Below are 26073 nucleotides of genomic sequence, written 5' to 3'. Positions count from 1 at the left end.
CCTGCATGTCCAAACTCTTCTAGCATCTACCCATTACCCAGTTCCAAAGTCATTTCTACACTTTCAAGTATTTGTTATAGCAACAGCCCCACTTCTTGGTACCAATTTGTGTCTCAGTCCATTCCTACTCCTATGACAATATACCACAGGCTGGGTAATTTATAAACAACAGAAACTTGTTTCTCACATTTCTGGAGGCTGGCAGTCCAAGATCAGGCATCTTGACACTGACCAACAGGTTCAATGTCTGGCAAAGGCCCATTCCTCACAGATAGTGCCCTGTAGGTGTCCTTGCATGATCAAAGGTAGAAGGCCAAAAAGGGGAGGCAGTGGTCTGCAGCCTCTCTTCTAAGGGCATTCATCCCATCCATGAGGGCGGAGCCTTCCCAGCCTTATCACTTCCAGGGTCCCCCCTTTCAAATCCATCACCTTGTGGGGTACAGTTCCAACATGGGAGTGGCATCTATACCCACCCTGGTTCTTCAAATGGAGTGAGCCTCAGAATCTCCTGCAGGGCTTGCTAAAATGCAGACTGCCAGGCCCCACCCCCAGAGGGTTCAGCAGATCTGGAGTGGGGTCCAAGAATCTGCATTTCTAACAACTTCCCACGTGATGCTGATGCTACTGGTCCTGCAGTCACACTAATTTTTAAGAACCATTTTATAGATGATTTTGGATCACTGCCATCAAGTCATCTTTTTTGAGGAACCACAGAGCCCTCCCTTAACAGCCATTTTAATATACAGACAGCAGGAATTTTACACACATCCCCATGGTCTGCCAATCACTCGGCTCAGGCACATGTTTTGGGTGCAGCCATGCATCGCTACTGTTAACAGCCAAATGTTACAGAGCAAACTGAATGCCGGCTGCTCAGTCCTTCAGATCCCCAACTCTTGGCATTTCATATTTCACCACCACCTGGAGCCTTCACTCCACCACACGTGATGGGCCATGTGACCTGCCCAGCTACAGTTGAGGAAGGACAGGGTCCTGAGAAGTGACAGGACCTGCCCACACTCACTTGGCATCTTGGACTGAGCCTTACTTCCTCTGCATCCCATTTCTAGTTAGGAGCATGGACCCTGGAGAGACTATGGGCCCCAGGGTCACACAGGAGTGACTGGTGGAGCTGATCTCACACCAGGTCGTCACCTGGTTCCTTACTTCCCTCAGGACTTCTGGCCCCTTTGCTAACCAGCCCCGGATGCTGTGACTTTCCAACTCCTGCTTCTGACGACTCTAGTTCCTTCAGGTACTCCATTACTATCACACTTGCAAGCAGTTATTTCTCATCCCTGTTCAGACGCAGGCATGCCCCCCAACAGCCTTGCTCCTCACTTCACGCATGCTGGGAACTGCTGCAGCTTCAAAGCTGAGTCATAGTGTCCCGGGAGACATCCAACTCACGCCCCATCCCATCTCCACTTCAATAACCAGGCAAGGGACTGCCTCGAGCCTGCAGTTCTGGCAGGCACAAGGGTGTGGCAAGCACTGGCTGTCTAGTGGGTCTCAGCGCCCCACACTCCTCACAGAGAGTTGTATCCACCCCTGTCTTCCCTCGGCCTGGAGAGCCCTGTTTGGCAGAGGCCCTCCCAGCAATGCCGATCCTGTGTTCTTCCATGGTGTTCAGAAATCAGTTCTCTATGCCCATGGCTGGGCACGGTGGCTCACGGTGTAATCCCAGCACTTCTAAAGGCCAAGGCAGGCAGATCACTTGAGGTCAAGAGTTTGAGACCAGCCTGGCCAACATGGTGAGACCCTGTCTTTACTAAAAGTACAAAAATTAGCTGGGCGTGGTGGCGGGTGCCTGTAGTCCCAGCTACTCTGGAGGCTGAGGCAGGAGAATCGCTTGAACCCGGGAGGCGGAGGTTGCAGTGAGCCAAGATCATGCCACTGCACTCCAGCCTGAGCGACAGAGCAAGAAGCTATCTCAAAAAACAAACAAACAAACAAACAAACAAAAAAACCAAGAATTCAGCTCTCTATGTCCAAATAGCTTCCCCCTTTATATCCCAGATGCTGTGTATGCAAGAGAGTAGGCTAAAAAGTCACGCTTCCATAGTTAGAGAAATGCCCTTCAGGTACACACTAGTGAATCTTAGGAGTAAATTCGCTCCTCCAAAGTCCCAGCAGAACATGGTTTGAGGAATTCCCCTGCCCACAGCAATTTGGTGGCCTCATGAGTCAACATTTCTCAAATACATTCTTCAGTATTTAATGTGTAATCTTGGACCAGGGACCTAACCTCTCTGTGCCTCGGTTTCCTCATCTATATAACAGGGGCAATAACAGTATTTACTTAAAAGGCTTATTGTGAAGATTAAGTGAGCTCATGTGCATAACTCTAAGGATAGCTGGCACAGGGAGCCACAGGGTCTGGCTCTGACAACGATGCTGCTCTGATTATTACGGAGGCCACAAACTATGTGGCCTCATTTATATCACTTAGAGTTGTCAGTTATATGCAAATTAATGAACGACAAGTCTCCTTCCACCAAATGGCCAGGCACACGCAATGTGCTTTTCCTGCAGAAAGGGAAGAGCGGGGCCCACCCCTACCTGGAGGTGGGAAAAGAGGGGAATGAAAGGACTAAGGGGGTCCTTCTAGGACCTACCAGGTCAGCTCCCTCTCAGAAGAAAGCCACAGCTGAGCAACAGCCCCACGGTCAGATGGAGCAGGCGGATAAAACAATTGCTGTCTAAACAAAAGAAGCAGGGCTGCCAACCCCACACTTACTTCCAGGACTGTCCATTGTTCAACCACAATCGCATCATAGCCCTGTATGGTTTTGCTATCTTCTGTGGAAACAGCTTCAAAGATGAATACTCCATCTGTTAAGCCATGTAAGGAATCTGTGGAAAAAGAAAAAGGCGGGGTGGGGGGTGGTTTGTAAACCGTCTGTGGCAGAAGTCTTCTAAGCAGCAAACATTTCCACTGCATTCATTAATAATCCCAATCAGAACATCTTTTCAGCATGTTAATTAAAGAAGGCACATACAGCCATAGAGTCTATCTAGCCCTATCAGAATGAATGAGGCTAATTTACCTCACAGTTTTGAATAATATCCTTGATTTATGAGCCCAAATTTCATTGTTAGCAATCACCATTTGATTTCACGCGTTTACCTTCCTTTTCATGCTCCAGCGTCAGGATGCACTGGGGAGAACTTATCCAGGGTAAAACACAATCATTTAGAGACAGTTTTTAGAAGCAAACTATATTTAGGTGAGGGTTTTTTTTTTTTTTTTAAAGGGAAGAGATATAACACACCAGATCTGAGCTTGTCAGATGCATTCTAGATGCGTTGATTCTTGGAAGTTCACATGATGTGGGCTGCTGTCCAGACAGCATTTTAGGCAGCTCTTGTCAAGAGGTGGAATGTGGGGGAGAGGGAATTTTCCCAAATAATTTACCACTGGAAATGTTTCCCTGGGCACTGCTGTAGTCAATGTACCAGGTTCTGAACTCTGTACAATTCGACAAGTATACATGAAATGTATAGCATGATCAAAAACTATCGTAGGCAACGAGGGTAAAAGAAATATAGAACAGGCTGGGCGCAGTGGCTCATGCCTGTAATCCCAGCACTTTGGGGGGCCAAGGCAGGCAGATTCCCCGACCTCAGGAGTTCGAGACCAGCCTGGGCAACACAGTGAAACCCTATCTCTACTAAAATACAAAAAATTAGCTGGGCGTGGTGGGGTGCACCTGTAATCTCAGCTACTTGGAAGGCAGAGGTTGCAGTGAGCTGAGATAGCACCACTGTATTCAGCCTGGAAGACAGAGTGAGACTCTTGTCTCCAAAAAAAAAAAATACAGAACAGAGTCCTTGCCCTTACAGAATACACTAAGGGAAGCACCTTTTACCCCTTTGTTTGGTACATGGCTCGTAAATGTCCTAGGCCCATTTTGATAAGGGATTTGGGGAAAGAAGACTGACTTAGAAGCAAGTGGTTTGGGGCTGGGCTGTATCCTGAAAGGTGATGTGACTCTTTCAAGGGCTGGGTCTCTCATCTGTGGGATTATGGACAGACAATCTCTCTTGGTTCCCAGATTTGATGCTATAAACACTGCTCAATCATAATATTATGGACTGAATTGTGTCCTCCCAAAATTCGTATGTTGAAGCCCTAACCCACAATGTGACTATATTTGGAGACAGAGCCTTTAGGAAGGTAATTAAGGTTAAATGAGGTCCTAGTCCTCCTTTAACTAGGGTGGGATGGGGCCTTAGTCTAACAGGACTGGTGTCCTTATTAGAAGAGGAAGAGAAACCAGAGCCTTCTCTCTCCCTCACCTGGCACGTGTAAAGAGGAAAAGCCACGTGAGGACCCAGCAGGAAGGTGGCTGTCTGCAAGCCAGGAAGAGAGCCCTAGCCAGAAACTGAAGTTGCTGGAACCTTGACCATGGACTTCTAGCCTCCAGAACTGAGAGAAAATAAGTGTCTGTTGTTTAAGCCACCTGGTGTGTGGTATTTTTTTTTATGACAGTCCTAGTAAACAAATGCACATACAAAGCACATTTCAATGATATGCTCTTTTAAAAGGACAATTTTTAATAGGACAAATCCATAATAATGTGACTTTTTTTTTTTTTTTTTTCCTCCATGGGGAGGAAGGGAGACAAATTCAGAAAGTCCCCTGAATCACACTGGAGTTCCTGGAACTCCCAGTATTTTCTAGATTCACAAAGAAAAAGACTGACAGATGTGAATATATAACAATATTTAGCTTTGGCTCCCAACAGACCCCATAAACAAAAGGTCATCAACATGAGAAAATTATTTGCAACAACAATAACAAAAATAAAGACTAAGCTCAATATTTTTATATGTAAAAAGCTTTTACAGATAGTTAAAAATACTAAAACACCATTAGAGACAAAGGACATAAACTAGCAATTAATTAATTCTCTCTCTCTTTCCATGGCCAGTAAACATTGAAAAACAATTGCAATCTCTTTTTTGTTTGTTTGTTTGAGATGGGGTCTCACTCTGTCTCTTAGACTGGAGTGCCATGGCACAATCACGGCTCACTGCAGCCTCAACCTCCTGGGCTCAAGTGATCCTCCCACCACAGCCTCCCCAGTAGCTGGGACCACAGGCACATGCCACCACCCCTAGCTGTTTTTATTATTTGTAGAGATGGGGTCTCACACCATTGTAGAGGCTGGTCTCGGACTGCTGAACTCCAGTGATCCTTGGTCTCCCAAAGTGCTGGGATTACAGGCATAAGCCACTGCTCCAGGCCTCAACTTCTTTTTTATTTAGCAAGGTGACAAATTTTGAAAAGAAAATTCTCACTGCTGGTAAAGGTGTGGTGATATGGGAAAGTTTATAGTGCTTAAGGGAATTTTAACTGTACAGTCTTTCTAGAAAGCAATTTAACAAATTTGCAGGATCTTGCCACAAAAAGTCCATCCTCTTTCACCCAGAAAGCTTACCCTTCTTGTCTATCGTGAGGTAATAACCTCCAACACCATCAAATATCCATCTATAAGCATTACTTATAAAATTACTTAAAAACTTAATCTAAATATTCAACAATCCAAAGATTTAACCATAGAAAAATAGTTAAATTTGGAGATTTCTGTATAACACTAGGCTGTCCCTAAAAATATCATGGGAATTTAACGATTCAGAAAAATGCTTTAGATACAATATTATGGAGAAAAACTAGGATATAAAACTGCCACATGAGCTCAGTATGGATTTTTATGTTAAAACGGTTTAGACAAACTTTAAGGAAATACACAAAATGCTAGCAGCAGTTATAGGTGGTGGAATTACATACAATTTGAGTTTTCTTTTATGTCCTTCCTTTTCTGTGAGGTTATTAACAAGTTAAATCAGGTGTAACACAAGTAAATGGACAACACAGATGACAGAGAATGTCCTTTTTCTGTCTACAAGGCTCTTGAAGGCATAACTAGAATCCAAGAGTTTTTTAAAACTATGGGGAGATGATATTAGTATAATCTAAATAGAAAAACTTTCCTTAGAGGAGTCTAAAAATGGAAGATGGGGCCTCAGAAGGGTGAGTGACATGTTACTGGAGTTCAAGTTTACCCTGAATAACCTTCCAGCCATTCATTATGACACCTACTGGGAATCTATTATGTGCCAAGTAGTCCTGTAGTCACTAGAGATCTCACGAGCAGCAAGACAAAGTCCCTGCCTCCATGAAGCTTACCTTGCAGTGGAGGAGGAAGACAATAACACCATGTCAGAGGTGACAAATCCTAGAAAAATACCAAGTGGGCCAAGGGGAGAGTGAAAGTGGACACAGTGGTGGTGGCTATTTTTGAAAGAGGCATCAGGGTAGGGTTCCCCACTTCAAGTGAACTAAGCAAGCAAGGAATATGGATCTGCAGGGTTTGAGAGTTCCAGGAGGAAGGGACAGCCAGCCTGACATGCAGAGTAAATGAAGGACAGTCAAGGACCAGGTGAGCAGCAGAATCAGGAGAGAAGGCGGTTAAGACTAAATTGACTGGTGGGGAGGCCAGCCACTTAGGGCTCTGTTCATCTGACTTGCTTGGCCAATGGGATATTAGCAGGTGTAATGCAAGCAGAGGCATAAAAAGTACATGTGTGGTTGAGCTTGGCCTCTTGTGTCTTTGCCATTACGTTGAGAGGGCATGCCTCAGCTAGCCAGTTGGTTCTAGGGAGATGAAGGACAAATGGAGCAGAGCTGCCCCAGTGGAGCCCAGCTGAGACCAGGTCTGCCTCAACAGAGCTACTCCAGCCAACCCCAAAATCTGCCAGAGTAAATTGTTACCACTGTAAGCCAATGAGTTCTGAAGTGGTTTGTTACACAGCATTATTGGAGCAATAGCTGACTGACACAATGCCCAACCTAGACCTAAAAACAAGACCACAGTACTTTGCTTAGCGTGGGTCCTTATTCCAGATAATAGGGAGGCCTAACCGGTTCAACAAAACCATGGCTGTAAGGGTAAAGAGCACAGCAGCCTTATCCTGATATTATCCCAACATAAGGTAATTCTCCATTTCAAGTAAGAGCCCTATGGGTAAACCAATAACATGCTCCAGCTTCTTGTTTCCTATCCTGAGAGTCTGTTATCAAACGCCTTGGCAGGTGCTAAGCTTGCCTCTCTCATCTGCTTTGCTGAAAAGTTTCTCCTGTGTGCTTATTCCATGGCCTCCTAAGAGACATGTTTCATAGGTGATCAGGGAAAAACAGCTGCTGTACAGCTAAATCATGTCACAGGTATTTTGGGGTCCAAGGTGAGTATGGACCATAGTCCAGCTCACTTTTTAAGTTCTGGGTAACACTCCAGGAGTCCTGAGAGACCCCTTCGAGTAAAGCCCTCCCAAATCCTGACCTGGGCATGCTTGAGACCAGAAGACAATGATTCCATCAGGATTGTATCAACACAGCACACATTTCCTCAAGACTTCTACAAAAATATGTTATATCAAATTTCCAAAGCATCTACCTACAGATCTTCTCAATGGAAAACCTCCAAGCCCTTTAAAAGTGCCTGCCACGTGCTTTAAGTATTTAAGTGCCTAATTCAACATAAATTATCTGATGGTGTTTAGCCTGCCCATGGCGAGCATGGCAGAGCTGAGGTCCAGACGAGGGAAGGGGACACTCAGCCCATCCAGACTTTTTCTCCATCCCCTGCTGGGCTTCCTCTCCTTCCTCCTGAGTCAGGCCTGGGAACGGGGCTGTGTAGTCAGCAGGGAAAGCTACAGCTAGCTTGGGGGCATGAAGGAGGAACACACCCAGATCCACCCAGAACACACTCATCCACTGCCTGCTTCCCAGTCTCCCCACCTTAGCCTAATCCTCCAGTATTCTGAATCCAGAGCACTGATTCACCTACTTAACCATGAAGCTGAAGTTCAGAATGGCTGTCAAAATCTGGTTATCTGTAACAGCAAAAAAGTCAATGAACCACAGAGAGCAGACAGCTGGGCTTTTACAGAGTCTCTTGTTTTGACGGCCTTGTCCACTCCTTGTCTCCTCATTACCTTCATGGCTCAGCCTCACTATAATGTGCACTGAGTTGGGTATAAATAGGTCTATCTTAGAGTGAAGGCTCCAACGTAAAAAGGTTAAACTGCCCTCCATCTATGGAAAACATTCCATTATCACTGCATTTTTTATTAAAGCGAAGATGCTTCCCTACTGTGCACAAAAAGCTATCTGCCCTCGTACTGTATAAATATTTGATGCTGGTCTTTTGGTAAAAGGCCACCTTAATATTCCAAGCTTATGACTTACAAGAAGGATGTGGGAAAAGAGGTAAATTCTATGAGGCAACCACTCTTCTGCAGCCTCTGAGACATTAAGACTCTGTCTATCAAGCTAACCTTCAGGCTCAGCCCTAGGGTGCTCTGCTTTGCCAAAGTCTAGCCTGAATGTGCACGCCATGACAAGCCGTCAGTGCATTTGGTCTATTTTTGCAGGGTTAAACACAAAGTGTTACTATTCTCCTTTAAACAAGCTAGACTAGACTAGACTGTCTACCCTGGAGTAGCTGGCATAACAGATGCTCTTGGCTCTCTGAGGGCGCCTTCTCTCGATCAGAGGCTGCAGTGCTCTTGGCACCACCTTGATTCCAGGATTGGCACTGGCCAACTGCATAAGCACAATTGCACATGCAGTCATATGACATGTGATCCCATGGCAAATGTAATCACTGCTCAACCAATCCCAGGTAACGGTGCCATGTTGCTTCCCAATCACCCTGCAGCTAAGTTGCTCTATTAACCAAAGAATGAGCAAGGCTGCTGCCTTCTCTTGCTTCTTGAACACTCACTGCTGCTCTGGGTCTGCCTGCCTTTCTACATTCTCAATTTGAGGCACTGAATAATCTAGAAAAGATATTACTCCTCTTCAGCTGGAAAAGGGTTAGCTTGCAAGTTGTAGCACCATTTAACTGACCAGATAGGGAAGAAACATTCTGATTCAGTGTTAGCTGGATGGGAGGCACTCTGCCAGGTGCACTCAAGGCTTTTCATTGAATCCTCCCCAAAATTCTGTAAGAGATGTCATTCCCTTTTAGTGGGTAGACAACTGAGTTAAATGATTAGTCCATGTTCATATGGAATACAAGGGTCAAACCAGATCTGAAATGTGATTTGTTTGATCCTAAAACCTACCCGTTTTCAACAATAGACATTTACTGAGCTACTACTATGATGAGGCAGACCCTGTTTGAGGAGCTGGGGGTAGGTGCTAAACAGGCTACGTTTCTACCCTTGCAGAGCTGGTGTTTTCTGACCACTGCACCATACTCTCTCTGCCTTGGTGGTTAGGATGAGATTTCAGTCAGGGCACAATGAGATGGGCTTAGGGCTTCTGTTTGGGGCTACATCTGTACAGATGCCATGCTGTCCTATATGGGGCAAAAAAAAAAAAAAAGAATAAAAATTTGCTTGTAAATGGCTAAGTTATATATATAGCTGTGTATCTGACACAATGGAATAGCACACAGCAATGAGAGAAAATGGTCTGCAATTACATGTAAAAATGTGGACGAATTCCACAACGACAAGTGTATAAAGTTTGTATACAGTTCAAAACTCATCAATAGTGTTTCAAGTAGGGACTGTGCTTACCCCGGGGGGATAGAAACAGTGCGGGACATGCAGGGGCTTCTAGGGGCTTGATCTGTTCTATTTCTTGATCTATGTGCTGGTGACATGGATGTGTTCACCATGTGAAAAGCCACTGAGCTATATCCTATGATCTGTACAATTTTTTACGTGTGTGCTAAACTGCAATAAAAGTTTTTTAAAAGTGTCCTATGGACACATGAGAAAATGCATTTAATGGCATATGTGCAATTTAGCTCCTACATTATTAAGTGGCTTCTTTGAAGTAGAAGGCCTGCCTGTAACCACTAGGCCAGACATTCCTGGAGACGGGTGGTGTCCCAAGGGAGTGGCTATCAGAAACACCTGCTACTACTTCATTCTCCCTCTTTTACCAGTCCCACCCCAAAACCTGCTGGTTCCTGGTGAAACACTCCAATATCAGCTTTTCCCCTCATCACCACTGACATTGTTGAGCATCATCCAGAATTATCATTAGTCACCTTCTGAATACAGGCACCGTGGTGTTAAGAAAGTACAAAAAGTAGGACCTGCCTGGGGGGTTGGTTGTGAATATGTCTATATAAAATGTACACCCCACATATTTAATACATATTTATTTAAACCATGTACATGTGGTTTACATATGTATCTTGCAAATATATGGTTATGGAGGATACACTAGGTGTCAAAAAAGGTGGTATAAATACCAAGTGTTAACTTGGATTTAGATGCAGCTGGGGCACCGGAGAAAGTCTCAAGGGAGACCTAATCTTTTAAAAAGGTGGGAACAGAGAGACATCTGGGTGTGTGACCATGTGACCCCTATGTGATGCAGCATGGAGAACACATTGCCTGGAATAGATTCTTGTCATAATTCTTAATTTATCAAGGCCTTAGAACTAACTTCCAGGTTACGAGAAATAGAGGTTGGAGAAATAAGATCAGTGACACCATGAGCGCTGATCAGATGAAGCCATCATGCAGGCCATTCTGCAGAATGAGAGGCTAGGTTCCTTTCAAGCAGTCAGGGAAAGAAAAAAGCTCTTCTAGGCAAAAAGAGAAGTGAGGATACAGTCACCGCAAACGCTGACTGTTGCTGGAGAAGATTCTGGTTTGGATAATCAGCTGCAAAGGCCATTTCTGAAACAAAGAGATGGAGGACTGCCAGGGTAGGAAAGGGCAAGGACAGGCCAAGGGTATGAGGAACAAGGAGCAGGAGTGGGCAGGGGGGTGGGGCAGGGAAGGCAGGGCAAAGAGGGTAGTTGGGGGCAGGGGATAGGACAGAACAAGAGCAATGCTAGGCAAGGCAGGGCAAGCGAGATGGTGGCAGCAGCAGCAGCCTCAGTGGCTGGTGATGGCAGCAGCAATTCTGCAGGCCCAGAAGCCTTGTGAAAAATCAGCCTCCTCACTGGGTCTTCAGGGTTGGGCAGCCTCAATCTTATCCCGAACTCCTGACTCCCACCCAACTCCTCCACAACAGCCAGCTCAGCTTGGGGTCTCTCCTCCTAGTCTTTCCCATCCTCTAGAAATAGAGAGCCTGGCCTTCATCTCACTGGCCGACATGTTCCTGAGTGCCTGGCTGCTCTGCTGTGTGGCCCCTGGACTCATTCTTGCTTCCATCGGGTCCTGCCACCTCCCTAGAGTGACCCTGGAGTCCTCCTCTCCCGACCAGGGGAGCCGCCAAAGTCCCGCTGGGGGCCACAACTCCTGCCAGCATAGCCACGTCTTTCCTCTTCTATCCCGCCCACCTCATGGTCCTTTTATCTGCCTACTCCCTTCTTTCTTCTGCCACCTTCTTGCTCTTACTAGCCAGTAACCTTGACAATGACATAATGTCTCTGTGCCTCAGTTTCCACAGCTATAACACAGGCATAACAACAGTACCTACTTCACTGAGGTATTGCGAGGATGAAGTCAATGCTAAGTTTGAATTGCTGAGCCCAGCACCCACACAAAGCACCCGCTAGGTGTCCACGGTCGTCACTACGCCCCTCCTCTGTGCCCTAAGCTTGCCAGAGCTCACGGGCAGAGCCTCCCCCAGCCCAAGACACCTGGTCAGTCTAAGGTTTAATGAATGACCCAGGGAGAGGAGTCCTGGAGACCATGAGCAGGAGCCCAAACTTGAGGAATGTACAAGTCTTTCTATGTCCTGGGGTGGGAGGCATGGGGAGGGGAGTAATGCCTCCAGAACAGAAGCTCTGGAGTCTGCACTGGGTAATTTGGGCTGAAACATCACCTTGTTTATGGGACAAAGTTCTCATGAGCTTTATGACTCTGTGGAAAATACTTTGGAATATAAATTTCTATTTAGGAGTCATGACTGGTACCTTTCCAGATGGCAAACAGCTTAAAGATGTGCTTCTAGCTCTGCCAGATTTATTTGTAAGGACACTAATTATCTCATTAGAAATAGGTTCCTCTTATGATTATGATTAGCTTGCCATTTTTTTTCTTAATTCTGGGAAAAGAACACACACGTATTTCATCCCTGGCCAACGGAAACCTTGAACTTTTCCAGAGCAGAAACACCCTAACCCAGTAAGCATTACTCCCAGTCACACTCTCCCTCCCAAAAGACATATAAACGGTGAAATTGTGTTTAAAATCAGAGTGGGTTTCAATTCATTTTGTTCTGAGAATATTGCAGCCCTCCCTGACATAGATACAAACAGCTATGGTGGAGCTTTAAGATATGGGCTGCACACAGGAAGATGCCTGGGCCCTGTGGAGGACTTCATAGTTGCGCTTGCCAGGGGAAATTTCATGTTCTGTCTTCAGGACAGGAAGAATGAATTTAATGCGGTTAAAGCCAAGGGAGGCTACAACAGTATTTCAAACACTCAAGTCAAATCTGAAGAAAAAGCTGTCTAAGTTGTCTGCGTTTCTGGACTCCAGGTTGAAGAGTGGGGTGACGGGGAGTAGAGGGGGCTAACTCAGCCCTGATCGCCAAACCATGATGGTAGAGGAACAGTAAATGGGTTTGTGAACGTTCCAGGTGTTCTTTCTTGGGGGTCTTAGGGCCCCTGACATGCTCAGGCAGTGGGGTCAAAGAGAAAACCTTCCTTTTGATGCCCTAGTTTTCCTAAGAGGGGAAGAAATTCCAAGTGGTCACTTGGGTATCCACTATCTCCAGCACCTCCCTATACACCTTCAACAACTAACCATCAGTTTCCTAGGGAGGAATGTAAAACTATGCACGGCCACAGAGAGCATCTATGGGCACCAAGAGGGGATGAAAGGAGCCACTGTTGCCACAACCCAAGACAGGCAATGGGGTGTCCCTGCAGGAAACAGGGAGCCAAAGGTTCCTCCCTGGCCTCCCCTAACACTGGTAAGTCAGGCTGTAAACATCTGTCCCAAGTTGGCCCCAAGCATGTACTGCGACTGGTGTTTTATGATGCATCTCAAACCAGACTGTGACAACCCCTGGCTTTGGGGAACTTTGCAGGTACCCATGGAGGGCTTCCTTGTGTAGAGAGAGGTTACCCACCTTGCCACTAGGGCACAGAAGTAACCCTACATTAGTTGTATTAAAGACATGATATTCTAGAACTGCACTGACCAAGTGCACACTGACCAGTGACCCTAGCCACTAGCCACATAGAGTTATGTAAACTTAAATTAATGAAAGTTAAATGAATTTTAAAACTCAATTATTCAGCCGCAGTATCCACATTTCAAGTGCTTAGTAGCCGCAGGCAGCTGGTGGCCGCCATACTGGACAACCCAGATACAGAACAAACACCTCCATCATCACGGGCACTTCTATTGGACAGCCCTGCTCTGGATGTATTCTTAACAAGCCAATCACCTTTCTGGTGTCATTCATGCATTCAACAAATGGTTATGGACCATTACACTATACAACGCCTGCTGCTACTATGATAACATGTCAACATTAGACAATGATACTTAGAGACTTGCATGCAAAATTAAGACCTGTCTGTTCTCTATCATGTTCTAAGGCTTTGGATGATTTAAAGTACATTCATTTAGAATTCAGAATGGTCTCATTCTCAGGATGCTTGCTGGAATTTCAAGGACTGCAAACACTGTAGAATCCAAACTCTGTTCATGACTCTGCTAATGCTTGAGAGAAAACGGCTCAACAACAACACACGGTACTGTTGACGCCCCCTGCCAGGTTTTGCTGGGATTGACAAATTTGATGTTAGGTTTCACTTAGGAATCCTGCTGACTGGCAGCCCTCAGGATACGCACGTGCTGGCACGTTGGTCCCACTCCCCAAATTGCCTCCCGGATTTGACACACCCTGGTGACTCAACTTGCCTTCTCGTTAACCCAAAGCCCTTTCTTTGTTTGACACATTTTCCCACTGTGGGCAGACTTTCTGCCTTAGGAGAGCTGACATCAATAGTGCTATCCCATGCAGCAAACCACTAGAGACAACACATTACTGGGGAGGGCGTACCGGGTGCTGGGAGACCTGGGAACAGTGTGTGTCTCAGTGAAGCTTACAGAAACCAGGCTGTTCAATTTATTTCTCTGCTGTTAATTTCAAGGTGCTGCTACTGCTACTTCAACTGTAATAGTGTCTACAAACAATTTGCACTTTGGAATGGCACAATCCCAGGGGGTAATTAACAAATCCAGGGAACAATCTTTTTAAAAGCCTTTAAAAGCAACAGAGACTGAGGCCACCTTCCATGAAATAGAATCACTCCACTTTCTCTGTCATTTCAGAAGATACCTGGCTGACTCCTAGAGAGGTTTAGAGAGCACAGGCCCTGGGCTTTATGGAAAGTTCCTCAAGATGTGTTAATTAGAAATAAAATGCAGCACAGTTATCGGCTGCAGAGCTTTCTGAGTGAAGCAGGCTCTGAAGAGGGACTAAGATTTCAAGAGTTAGAAGCAAAGTTCACAAAGGGCCACCGAGGACTGTGAATTCCAAACATACCGTTCACCGTTCCAAGGTAGAAGACGGCATTCACCAGCACGCCTCCTTTCCGGAAGTGGTCGCTCATGTGCTCTAACCAGTTGGCGTCCAAGCCGTTCACTGTCTGGTCATTCTTGGAGACACGGAGAGGAATGGTGACAGGGTAGTATTGCCGGCACTTCTGATGGCTTTTCGGTTTGTTGAAAAGGGTGAAGATCTCCATTTCTGTTGGGATTTGTAAAGGCAGTGGAGAGAGAAGAGGTCAACTGATGATAAAAATCTGCTTCATCGGGTTTAGTGGAACCTCTCAGGAGCCTGAATAAATGATATGATGAACACTGAAATCTCTGTGAGGCTGTATTGCTGCCAGATAATAAAGCCTCATTCCAAGTAGTAAGTTGAGGCTGGCTTAAAGTAACATGGACCTGAAAGGTTGGGCTTCTGATGGGGGACTTAGGTTTTTAATCTGGAATATAATGAATAGCTGTTATCTGGGATTACTGTGCACAGCTAGGTGTTTGAGAAAAGACCACAGCAGATGGTTCTAGAAAGTCATACAAAAATGTGTTTTAGAAATAAAAGCAGACATATTTGGGAGAGAGTGGTCTTTGAAAAAGTAAATGTACAGAGACACATAAAAACAAAAATACTGCTCTAATTCCAGGAACCTTGTACACTCCTGAACTCACTATTTATAAACTGCAGTAGTGTTTCCTGGGGCTGAACCCATAATACTTAATCAAGTACATCAAAAATACATCATTGATATGTAAAAATAAATATGTTCCCGTAAATGAGAGTTCCTGCCTGGAGTGGCAGGTCGGTCCAAACAGCCAAGAAGGCACTGGGGATGAGGCGCTGAGCTTTCGGTTCCTTCATTTATAGCTCAGTTCTTCAGCAATCAATAGTCACTGCCACCCAGCAGCTGAGCCGCGCCTGCCTACGTGCGGCTGGGCATGGGTTAGCAGTAGCAGCCTCCAGAAGCAAATACCTGGAATTTCAATCTAAGTCTGAGAGTCTATTTTTGTGCTCCTCATTTAGTCAAGCAATCAGTTGACCCAGCTTAAAAAGTCTTGCTTACACAGGCTAGTCAGGAATATGCTTTGGTTTCCAAAAATATCTTGTTAAATCATAAGAAAATCCCCACCCTTCTTTGAAACAAGAATTTAAAGGTCATAAACAATGGTTGACATTAGCAAGAAGGACAAAGCACATTCATGCTCCCTGCATGAGACACCTGAACCCACACTCTCTGATGCTGTTTCTCAGATTTCAATATCTCACAATGTTTTGTGGTATCCAAGTACTAGTTGATTTTTTTTAATGGACTCACTTTCCTTTATTTAAACAAATACTTTTTTTTTTTTAAAAAAGGAAACTTTGTTTCACGACTGTGACGGCAGTCCACTACCACTTGCCAAAAACAAGGGGTGACGATAAAGCACATTAACACCAAATACGTTCATCTAACATCTAAAATTATCTCCCATAGGTCACAAAGTCTTCTCACAGCCCCATCTGAGCGAACACCAGCAGAGATCTCTAGGGACAACGCTGGGCCATATTACTTTGTCATCAGCAATACCTAAACAAACAGCAGTCATTTTAGGGTTTCCATCCAGTAGAACAACTAGGAAAGGAAGGTGCCCATCTTTGGAAGTGGCACCTGGATTTTCAACACCAGTTCTAGCCTGTTCATCCTCCCATCCCAAGTTGCTTTTCTCAGCCCTCCTGCTTACTCAGGAAGCCATCCCCAGGCCGGAAGTACTTCCACACCAGAAATTAGGTATTGGTGTATGGAGCTGGCAATCACTAGACTAGTTTGTGAGTTCAAAATACAAACTGTAGAAATGGAGCGACACAGAGGAGGTTCGTAATGGAGGGAATCCAGCCATAAATTGGGGCTGGGGTGGGCAGGAGGTGAACTGGATGATCGGGTGTTTTCCAGTCCTGGGTGTCACGGGTTCAATTAAAAGCTGCAGCTACCGAGGGCAAGAGGATAAGCAAGGTTTTAGTGAGTTCCTGGGTTTATTTGGATTCCTTCTAAAGCAGACCCTGCAAGCTTTCCTGTGCAAGTAGTTTATTTGGGAAGAGATCCCAGGAAAGAGGGAAGGAGTAGGAATGGAAAACAGGGAGGAGATGGAGATGATACCAGTGAATGAATGCACTGAAGAGCATGTTACCACTGGGGCAACTAGGGCTCAATCCCAACAGGGGCCCTGAGATACTATGTAAAACACACCTCAGATTCACCCACCAAGGGCAAGGAACGTGGGACATTTATCCTCATAAACTGAAAGTCACTCCTGAATCATTCATTCCCCAGGGCCCATTCCCGAGAATGTCTGCAGGTAGAGAGGCTAAGGAAGCTGTGGGCTTGGCCAGAGCTGTCCAAAGGTGACCCCAACATGGGCCACAGCACCACTCGCTACAGCCTGCTACAGTCAAGCACAAATGCAAATGAATTAAGAAGAAGAAAAAAAATCACAGCCTCTGTATGGGAGAAGTAGGTGGGGAATTTGGAAGTGGCCAAAGTCCAAAACTACATGGTAACACTTGATCACACAGAAGGAACTGGCACTCAATGGCAAGACAAAAACAGAACTTTCCCAAATGCGTAATGAACCAGAAAAAGGGGAAGACCAAAGGAGAAGTGAGAATGCTGGGGGTGCAGTGGAGGAAGACAGAGACCCTCAGAAAAGGTGGATGGTGCTGACAGCTTTCCCGGCTTGATCCTAGGGGGCCAGACTGAAGCCAGAGACAGAAATAAATTTCTCAGGAAAAGGAAACAGCATTGGAACGAAGAGCCTCCAAAGCATCAGCAGCAATGAAATATTGGGAGAAACCTGATTGCATATGCGTAACCCTTGTACACTCCTCTGTCCCATCATCTCCTTGTCCCCAGTCCTTTCTCTACCCACATGGAAACCAGCCAAGAGAAACTGTCCAAAAGTGATGTCCTTTGATGTTTTAATATTCTCATTCTCCAACACACATCCTCACGTGAGCAAGCACCAAAGATTCCAAAAAGAAGCCCCATGTTTGTTTAAATTTTCTCAGCTGCTCTGTGACTCCGCCATGACCAGCTGGAAGATTTTTCCAGACATGGGACAGTGAGTCCCAAAGGGGTTGAGAACGTTCTGGGAGTAGCTGAAGGACTGTACTGGCAGAGCACCCAAGGAGCATCGGGGCTGTCTTCTCGTCTCTCCCTTTCCCCCACTTTGTCTCATTTAGATCCCTCCTGTTATACATATGTTCACTGTATTGACCTCTAAGCCAACCAGAGGAGAAAGCGAGGGCAGGTTAAGGGAGCGTGGGGCCCAAGGGTGGGGGTGGCTGAGTCCCGCCGGCCTGGGAGCCTGGTCCATTCAGGCCTTGCCAGGCTACTAGGGAGTGGGGAGGAAAGAGGCAGGTGTCTGGCCCTGAGATCTGTGCCTGGGCATGGGGACTCAGGCACAGGATGGAAGGCTGCAGTTTGCCTTCAGGTGGGGCCCCAGAGAGCCCAGGTCTTGAGGGTAAGCAGGGGACTGGCTGGGCCCTGCTGTCCCAGGAGACCTGTGGTCTGGAGAGAAGAGTTTAGAGCCTAGCTGAAAATCTGGGGTTCCAAGGGCTAGATGTAGGAGGAAGAGGCAGCTGGTCATTAGCTGCACTGGAAGGAACAAGTGGCATCACACTTGGCTGGGCAGCCCAAACTGGGTGGGGACTGCAGGCTGCTGAGGTCATGGGCAGAAGGGACTAAGCAGAAAGGTTTGCATTGGGAAGGGAGGCAGTGGGCACCATGGTGGCGAGGCAGGGCAGGAGGGTAGAAGGGCCCTAGGCTACTCCATCCAGATGCCTAGATCTGGGCAAGGCTGCTCAAGCTTCGCTCAGGCTTGGGTACTAATAGCAGGGCACCTCTGGGCCAGTGTGAGGCCCACTTGCCAGGGCAGCAGGAAAGGCAAAGTGCAGGGACCGCTGCATGCACAACAATCCACGGGAATCCACGTCTAGGGATGACAGCAGCCACAGGCATGTATCCCTTATTTATAAGGGCCTTTCACCTTCACCATCTCATGTGACTCTCCCAACCTTGATGGGAGGGGGTGGCACTGGTTCTGTGCCCAGAAGCATTAAGTGGATCCCCCAGAAATCACAAGCCAGTAAGTGGCACAGCCAAGAGTCTTTCAAACCCCAAACCCTGGGCTCTTTCCCAAATCTAACAAGAGACTAATTTCATCAGGACACAGAAGGCAGGGGCTGATGACCACGGGTGGGAGCTCAATAGCTGTTTGTTAATGGACTGAGTAAAAGGCCAGAGAGATGGTGGCAGGTGTCAGATCTGGGAGGGGGCCGCATCATGGGGTCCAACTATCCCGAGGGAGTGGGGAGGGAAGGAGCCCTTACATCAGGAAAGCCCAACCCCCAGGTTTTGGCCATTCACAATGAGCTGGCAGCCAGGGAGGGCTACTGAATAAAATCCTCTCAGTCAGAAATGTGATTGGCATCACAGGCTGGGGGTTCTGGCTGACATTTCTAAGCATTTTAAGTGAGGAGGTGCAGGGTAGGAAGAGCAGTGCTTGGAAGACTTATTATTTTGGTGACAGTGAGAATGATTAGAATTTTCGTGAACCTGTCTAGCCTCCTGGTTTCTCTGATGGAAGTTGTGGCAACGTTTGATGCTGAGGCTGTCCCTGCACAGGCTCAGGTGATCATGGCACAGCATGGACCTTCAACCAAAAGGAAATTCCCCTAGACCAGGAAACAAAAGTCAGCAAGCAGGTAGAGGAACACACGGCACGCGGCGGGCCTCCCCCAGAACCTGCAGGGGCAAGGAGGCATGACGGCTGCGCAGAGCCCGCAGAGATGGGGAGACACGACCTGCCCCTGCTTCCGCACAGAGAATCCACTGGAAAGTCCTGTCTGAGCAGGCACTGCCTAGATTCCTCTCCCCAAGGCCTCCTCTAAAGGAAATAAATTAACTGAGGAGACGGAGGGAAGAGGAGGGAGACTCCCTCTGGATTTTTTTTAATTGTCTTGCTGTGATTGCCTATTTAAGCCCACCTGGCAGAAGAGGAGTAAAAACACTTCAGCGTCCTTAGGGGGCCCGGAGAGAAGGCAAGCTGGGAGCTGAGCGGGCAGTGGGGAGGGCGCCTGGGGGCACTGTGTGTGCCTGTGGGGGAGTGATGGGGAGTGGACTTCCCGGGAGAGAGATGAGGAGAGAGGCCGGGGGTCAGGTGAGGGTCACAACCAGTGGGGACAGGGTCCCTGGACGTCCAGCCTTCAGGGAGGCCAAATGCTCAAGCTGTGATGAAGAAATTTAACTGTATGGGGGTATAAAAGGTGACACTCCCTATTTGTAAAATAGACATAGTAATAGCATCTTCTGCCATAAAGCTTTTGTGAGGAGTAACTGAGATAACACGAGGATGACACAGAATAGTGCACGTGGAGGGTGACTGCTATCGTGACCAGTGAAAGGCTTATATGTGAAATGATCCCTGTATGAAAAACCCAAAGGCTCATTTATTCCACCAAAGGAGGAGAAAGGGATACAGTGAGCTGCCTGAATTTCAGAGATTTGCAGCCGGAGCAGAGATAAAGGGACTGCTCTATGTGTAGAGACAGGCAGTGTCTACCTGCCTAGGGAGACTGGGCTCGAAGGAGGCTTTAATCCCTTTTCCCGGCCTACCCCTGCAGAGCTGAAATTCTCATCCACTGGTGGGCTGAACACCTCCGGAAACACACGCATTCACCCCTTCCTCCCCAGCAGGGTCTGTTTCTCCAGGAGAGAACAGGGACTTGGGTGATGGGATAGGAGCCAAAATGCTTTGGGTGTCAATTTTTCTGTGTGTTCAGCCATCAGGCGAGATTCTGGGTGAGGGAGGTGAGTGGCCACAGGGTAGCAGGAAGGTCCTGGGCACCTGGGGAGGTTCCAGTGAATAATCCTCTCACAGAAGGCAGGAAGTCTGGAAGGAGTCTCGGAGGAAGGTGGGCTCTGGAACACAGGAAGGATCTGAAAACTCCTGAGGAAACCTCAGTAGTAAATGCCTCCTTTCTCAAAGCCAAGATTCCATGAGAGGTAGAGGTCAAGCGTCAGGACTACGAGCCTGTACCCCAATAATGGCAGCTCATACTCATGAGTCAAACAGTGCTGAGTGCTTTAAATGTACATCTTTAACCTTTCCATGAGAAACTATCGTTCTATCCCTATTTCACAGAGTGAGAAACTGAGGCACGGAAGGCAGGCTAGAATGTAAACAGATGCTAGATTCTTGAGCACCATGCTCCCCACCTCTTCATCACTCCTGCCCTTTCTCCTGGGGGCCTCTGCCTGGCCTGACCCTCGCCCTCCCACAGTCCTGGACTTAGAGAAGGACTCCAATGAGGTCCATCTTCCCACCCAGGATTCAGAGCACACACATCCAGCCCAACCTCCATGAGAAGATGGAGGTTTCTGGACTAGGACCTGGGTGTTCATGAGGAGGACACACTGGGCTTAAATGTACGTTCAGCTACTCCATGAGGGCAGCAGGCATCTGCCTCAAACAGCGAAAAATCACACAAATAAAGGGCTCTACTTCAGTGCGTAGTAAGAAGGCTCGATGCCTTGATTAAATAGTCTTACTATATCACAGCACTGAGGCAGCTCCAATAGCTCCCTCTAAGTCAACTTTGCTAATAAGCCCCTGGGATTAACCACCCCATAATTTTCTTCTCAAGAAGTTCTGATGTAACAAAATAAATTGTTTCTCCTTGTTTTCCCTTCTCAAAGCATCACCTGTTCATTATCACTTGTAAGAGGCTAATTTCAAGAATTAGTAAATAAATGATAATAACAATATTAACCAGGGAGATCAGCCAGAAAGGCCTAAACAGAAAGCCCTCCTAAGCCCTGGGGGTCTTCTGTCAGTCTTCATACTTGTTCGCCTTCCAAAGGCTAGAAAGGGGCCACATGGCTCATGCAAGTACCTTGCTCTCAGGAAATGACTGGATGCTAGATTTCCTGGAGAAAGGGGGGAAGTATGGATGGTCGATTTCTGGAAGAAAGTAGAGAAAAAGGAAATACAGAGAAACGGAGGGAAACTTTGCTCCCTGTAAATCTTGTTAAGGGCCTCAGTAAATCTTGTTAGTCTATCACACAGGAAAGACCGCGCAGAGAGGTGTGAAGGGATGGTGGGTAAGTCCACCTGGATTCACAGGCCCGAACTGCCTATTTCCAGACTGGGCAACAGATTTCCTCTCTAAACCCCAGTTTTCTCAGCTGTAAAATGTCTTGCTTTAGGCAGGTATTTTAACAAGTGGTGTGTAGGTTTTCATTGGTGCCTGGCGGGCTGACACTTCCTGTGTGAAAGCTGGATAATTCAAGGGCAATTTCGAGAGCACAGGAGATAAAAGAACTCAGAGTCTAGAATCCACTTCAAACGCGACATTTTGGAGCAAACTGTAAGTCAATTTCATGTGGTTCTGTACTCCCCAGAAGTCACAACTTCAGTAAGTAAACAGTCAGGTGGCACAGATAACTGCCTGATAAAGTTTCTCCTGTTTGATGGACTGCTGTCTCTACACTCTAATTCCATTCCTTTTTCTCTGAGATACCATGGGGGATTAATGAAAAGCTGTTAACTGCTCTTTAAGTGGGTCAAAACTCCCAGTGCTGACATACTTACTCCCTGAGAGTGGCTCTTCATGCACCTCCAAGGGGTCGCTCTCCAGTCCATCCAGTGTCTTGCTCACCCCCCGTGGTGAAAGTTCTCCACCATCTCCCTCTCCGGAGGGTGAGCTGGGCTGCTCGGCGATGGGCACCTCCCCTCTGGGGCCTGAGCTGGGCTCTGGGCTTTGGTTTCCCCCAGCCAGAGCACCGCACATGTCCCCAGTCCCCGGCTTCTCATTCTCCAGTGACGCGTGATCCCCACGTGCGATTTTTGCATCTCTGGCATCCTCGGTACTGTTGGCAGTAGACACTGGAGCGCTGCTGCCTGCTGAATTCACAGGGGAATGGTACTGAGGTATAACACCAACGAATTTCAGGCCCTGGCTTGCAGCCTCCTGGATCTGTGAGGCAAACAAAAGGAAGGGAACCAAGTGAATGGAATGGTCTATCAAAGGGACATGTGCAGCGTGCAAAGCGCCTCCCCGAGGCCTGCGAGGCTATTTCAGGGGCACAGGAAGATTTCCAAGCTGGCAGAAGCCCCATGTCCTCAGGGGCACCTGCCCCCACACCCTAGTCTGAAGACGGTTTTTTTGTTTGTTTGTTTAACTATGTTGTCTGATGGATAGATAAAGCATTTGGCTTTGAAGGGTTGAAATCACCACTTTGAAACACTGCATTCATCCTTATTAACATTTTTTAAAGAGACTGGAAAAAGTTCTAAACAAAGAGTTTGAAAGAGGAAGTTCGTTTTGTTAAGAGTTTGGGTTTTTTTTTGTTACTTTTTTTCGGATGAATCACTGACTTCCTGCTCATCAGACTACTGTATAACTACAGCTTGTCTATATAACCATATGCAAACAACAGATGGCATTTTATGGCCCAAAGAGCTTCCTTTTTGGACAATAGTTTTGGCAGAGAAGGGCAGAGGTGGGAAAATCACCCCTGTGCCAAGGCTGTGGGCACAACCTCCCTGAGATGTACCATCTGATGGGCACCTTGCTCCCTGGTGCTCTCAGGCCTAGGGAAGGTCAACGGAGCCCACAGATCATGCCCAGCCTACAGCCACAGACTGACTCTTGGCTCTCCAAGTCCTGGTCCACACCATCCAGCAGCGAGGTGATGGTTCCTTCTCACTCCCTGTACCAACGGGATGGGGGATGAACACCGACCTGGAGTACCGAGGTACTTGAACTCTCCCTTTCCCTAAAACATAGCCCAAGGCAACTGGATTGAGTATAAGTCATAAGTTTGAAAGAAAAATGGAAAATAATAACCTAATAAAATAAAGCAAGAGCCAGCCAAAGCCAGAAGGTAGACTTTAGGGGACTTTCCAGGCAAGGATGCGTAAGTCATTTTACAAATAAATAAGGCGGTGCAGACCTCAGCGCGGTCTAAGTCTTAGTCACCAAGCCCTAAGCAGATGACCTCAGAAAATCTTGAGGCCTCTGCAGTGATAATCTGCCCTCATTTGAGAGTCAGTGTTGCCAGCATGGAGCTATTCTCTCTAAAGGAGAAGCAGCCCTGACAGCTGTCCTCGGAAGAACCACCCTGACATTCAATGGAAAGTCGTTTTTGTTCCACACTGCACAACCTGGAAAACTGCAGTTGCAAATGTGCAGTCCGGTCTTTCTTTAAATCCTAGCCTGTGCTAGACATAAAATAACAATAGTAGTAATTACTGTCTATGGTATAGACCTACTATGTCTAGACATTGAGCTAGGCATTTTACTTAAGTTAAAACAACAAACCGTTTCATCCTTCAATGACGCTGCCTGGTATCACCGTCTCCATTTCAGATGAGGACACTGGGGCCCAGAGACATTAAAGTCATAAAACAAGCAGTGGGTGCAAAGCCAGAGTACAAAACCAGGTCTGGACTGGGCCGAAGTTCATTCTTTTAATCACAACTCAGTGGACACACGTCAAGGCATCAACTACATACATGTCTGCAGGCATGTATGTGTCCACTCATATACTCAGAGTTGGCTCAATCCACTCTTCAAAAGTTAAAAAACAAAACACAAAAAAATCTTAAAGCCATCCATTCCATTCTGAAACTTTCTTTTTTCCCTCATTAATCTATGATATCCACCTATTTTAAAAATTATTCTATAAAGCTCCTAAAAGAAGGCACAGCAACACAAATTTTAAAAGAAAATAGCGGGGAAATAATTATACCAAAGAACTTTGGAGGCTGAGGAAAGCCACTGTATGCAAAGCATACTTCTGAGCTTTCTGGCAACATACGCCAAAAGAGAAAGGCAATGGGTTTTATGGCCCTCGAATGAAATGAGGAGACACCTGCACTAGCTTCTGCTACTACTCTCTTACTGCAGAGGAAACAGCTATGGCTACTGAAGCATTTTAATAACTGCTTCCATGGAGGGCTCAACCATAGGCCAGTCTCAACCAGAGTCATGGAAATAGCATGAAGTTTAAAGGCTTTTGGAAAGGCCTGACGTGGAGCCCCAGATATGTGACTCACTGTCTTGGGGAACCAGAGTAGATTATATAAACTTTCTGTGCCTCAGTTTTCTCATGTATAAAATGAGTGAAAACACACATTTTTCAGTTGCACTGAAGCTTAGTTTAGACATTACATATGGCAAGTGCGCCAAAGGGTGGCGCACAAAGGCAGTATCTCTAACCTCTCTCCTTATCAGTCCTCAGCTTCTGCGGCCCTGCAGAGACCGCTGTCATCTAGAGTGAAGGGGCGAGGACTCCAGACACAGGACATCATCCCAGCTCTCCCCTTTCTCACTGGGACTGGAGGAATTGGAGAGGCTTGGACACAGACATCTGCCCTTCTCTCACAACAAACCAGACAACCATATTCCTTTGCCATATTGTACTGCAAATTTATCCTCTAGGCCAGGGGTTCTCAAAGTGTGGTCCCCAGACCAGAGCATCAGCATCCCCTGGAAACCCGTTGGAAATGCAAATTCTCAGGCCCCACCACAGACCTATTCAGTCAGAAACTCTGAGGGTGGTATCCAGCAATCTGTGTCTTAAGAAGTCCTCCAAGTGATTCCAGTGCAGCCTGATGTTTGAGAATCACTGCTCTAGAATACACATTTCATGAGGGCCGGGGTATTTTGCACTGCTGCATCCCCAGTAATAGAACGATGTCTGACATATAGCAGGTCCTCAAGAAATATCTGTTGAATGAATGATTCTGTCTTGAAATGAGCTCCTGGAAGGTACGGATGGAGCCATTAATTTTCCAGCTATAGAATTCAAGAAATATTTATTAAGCCCCTACACTGGCCCAGACCAATATGGTGCTTAGGTACCAGGAATGTAAAATAGGATCCCCAATCCTCAAGAAGATTTGGCCAATTATTGTGAACAGACTTTAAAAATAATTACAATATCATAGAACAATTAATGCTTATAATGACTTGTAAAAAGTCAAGATTCTAAACTTCATAGACTTTATTATGACAACTATGTAATACACATACATAAACTGTGCATAAAAACAGTCATCAAAATGAAAACAGCACTGTATTTGGGGAGTGGGGCTATGAGTGATTTTTTTTCTATTACTGTGTAATTTTCAAATTTACCTAAGGGGCATGAATGTTACTTTTAGAATTGAAAAAGTAAATACTGTAAAAATTCCTCATGGAGGATAATATAGTAATGGATGTGAAGATGTAGAAGTGACAGTGACAATGGTGATTATTTCTGCCTGAAGGGGAGGTTGAGAAAAGTCTCTCAGAGTGGATCAGCGATGTAACAAATGACATGTTGTAACACAAAAGGAAGAGTAAGAAATGTGGCAGAACTGGAGCATGTATGCCTCACCTTAAAGTATTCAAATCCAATTTTTTTTCCAAAATGCCATGCTAGACAAAACCTATTTGGGATCTACTCTGCCGAAGGCTTTGAAGGATGAATAAGAGTTCACCAGATATGTAAAGGGAAAGGAGAGGGCAATCCACGTAAAGGCAAGGAAGGCTCATGA

General features: G+C 46.3%; 2 protein-coding genes across 5 annotated transcripts in view; both read right to left on the bottom strand.

Annotated features, from left to right (window-relative positions):
* Positions 1-26073, bottom strand: part of DPH3 (diphthamide biosynthesis 3) — a 271923-nt gene that overhangs the window by 100426 nt on the left and 145424 nt on the right. The window lies entirely within an intron of this gene.
* RFTN1 (raftlin, lipid raft linker 1) overlaps positions 1-26073 on the bottom strand; it is a 203402-nt gene that overhangs the window by 39031 nt on the left and 138298 nt on the right. For all 4 annotated transcript variants that reach the window (XM_050779561.1, XM_050779559.1, XM_050779563.1 and 1 more), the window contains exons 5-7: positions 22120-22504; positions 14495-14698; positions 2741-2856 (exon numbers count right to left, since the gene is read on the bottom strand). In XM_050779561.1, the coding sequence (XP_050635518.1) occupies positions 2741-2856; positions 14495-14698; positions 22120-22504 (705 nt within the window). The remainder of the gene's footprint in view (positions 1-2740; positions 2857-14494; positions 14699-22119; positions 22505-26073) is intronic.

Source organism: Macaca thibetana, chromosome 2 (genome assembly GCF_024542745.1).
Source record: "Macaca thibetana thibetana isolate TM-01 chromosome 2, ASM2454274v1, whole genome shotgun sequence".
Taxonomy (NCBI): domain Eukaryota; kingdom Metazoa; phylum Chordata; class Mammalia; order Primates; family Cercopithecidae; genus Macaca; species Macaca thibetana.
This window is presented reverse-complemented; position numbering and strand designations above follow the sequence as displayed.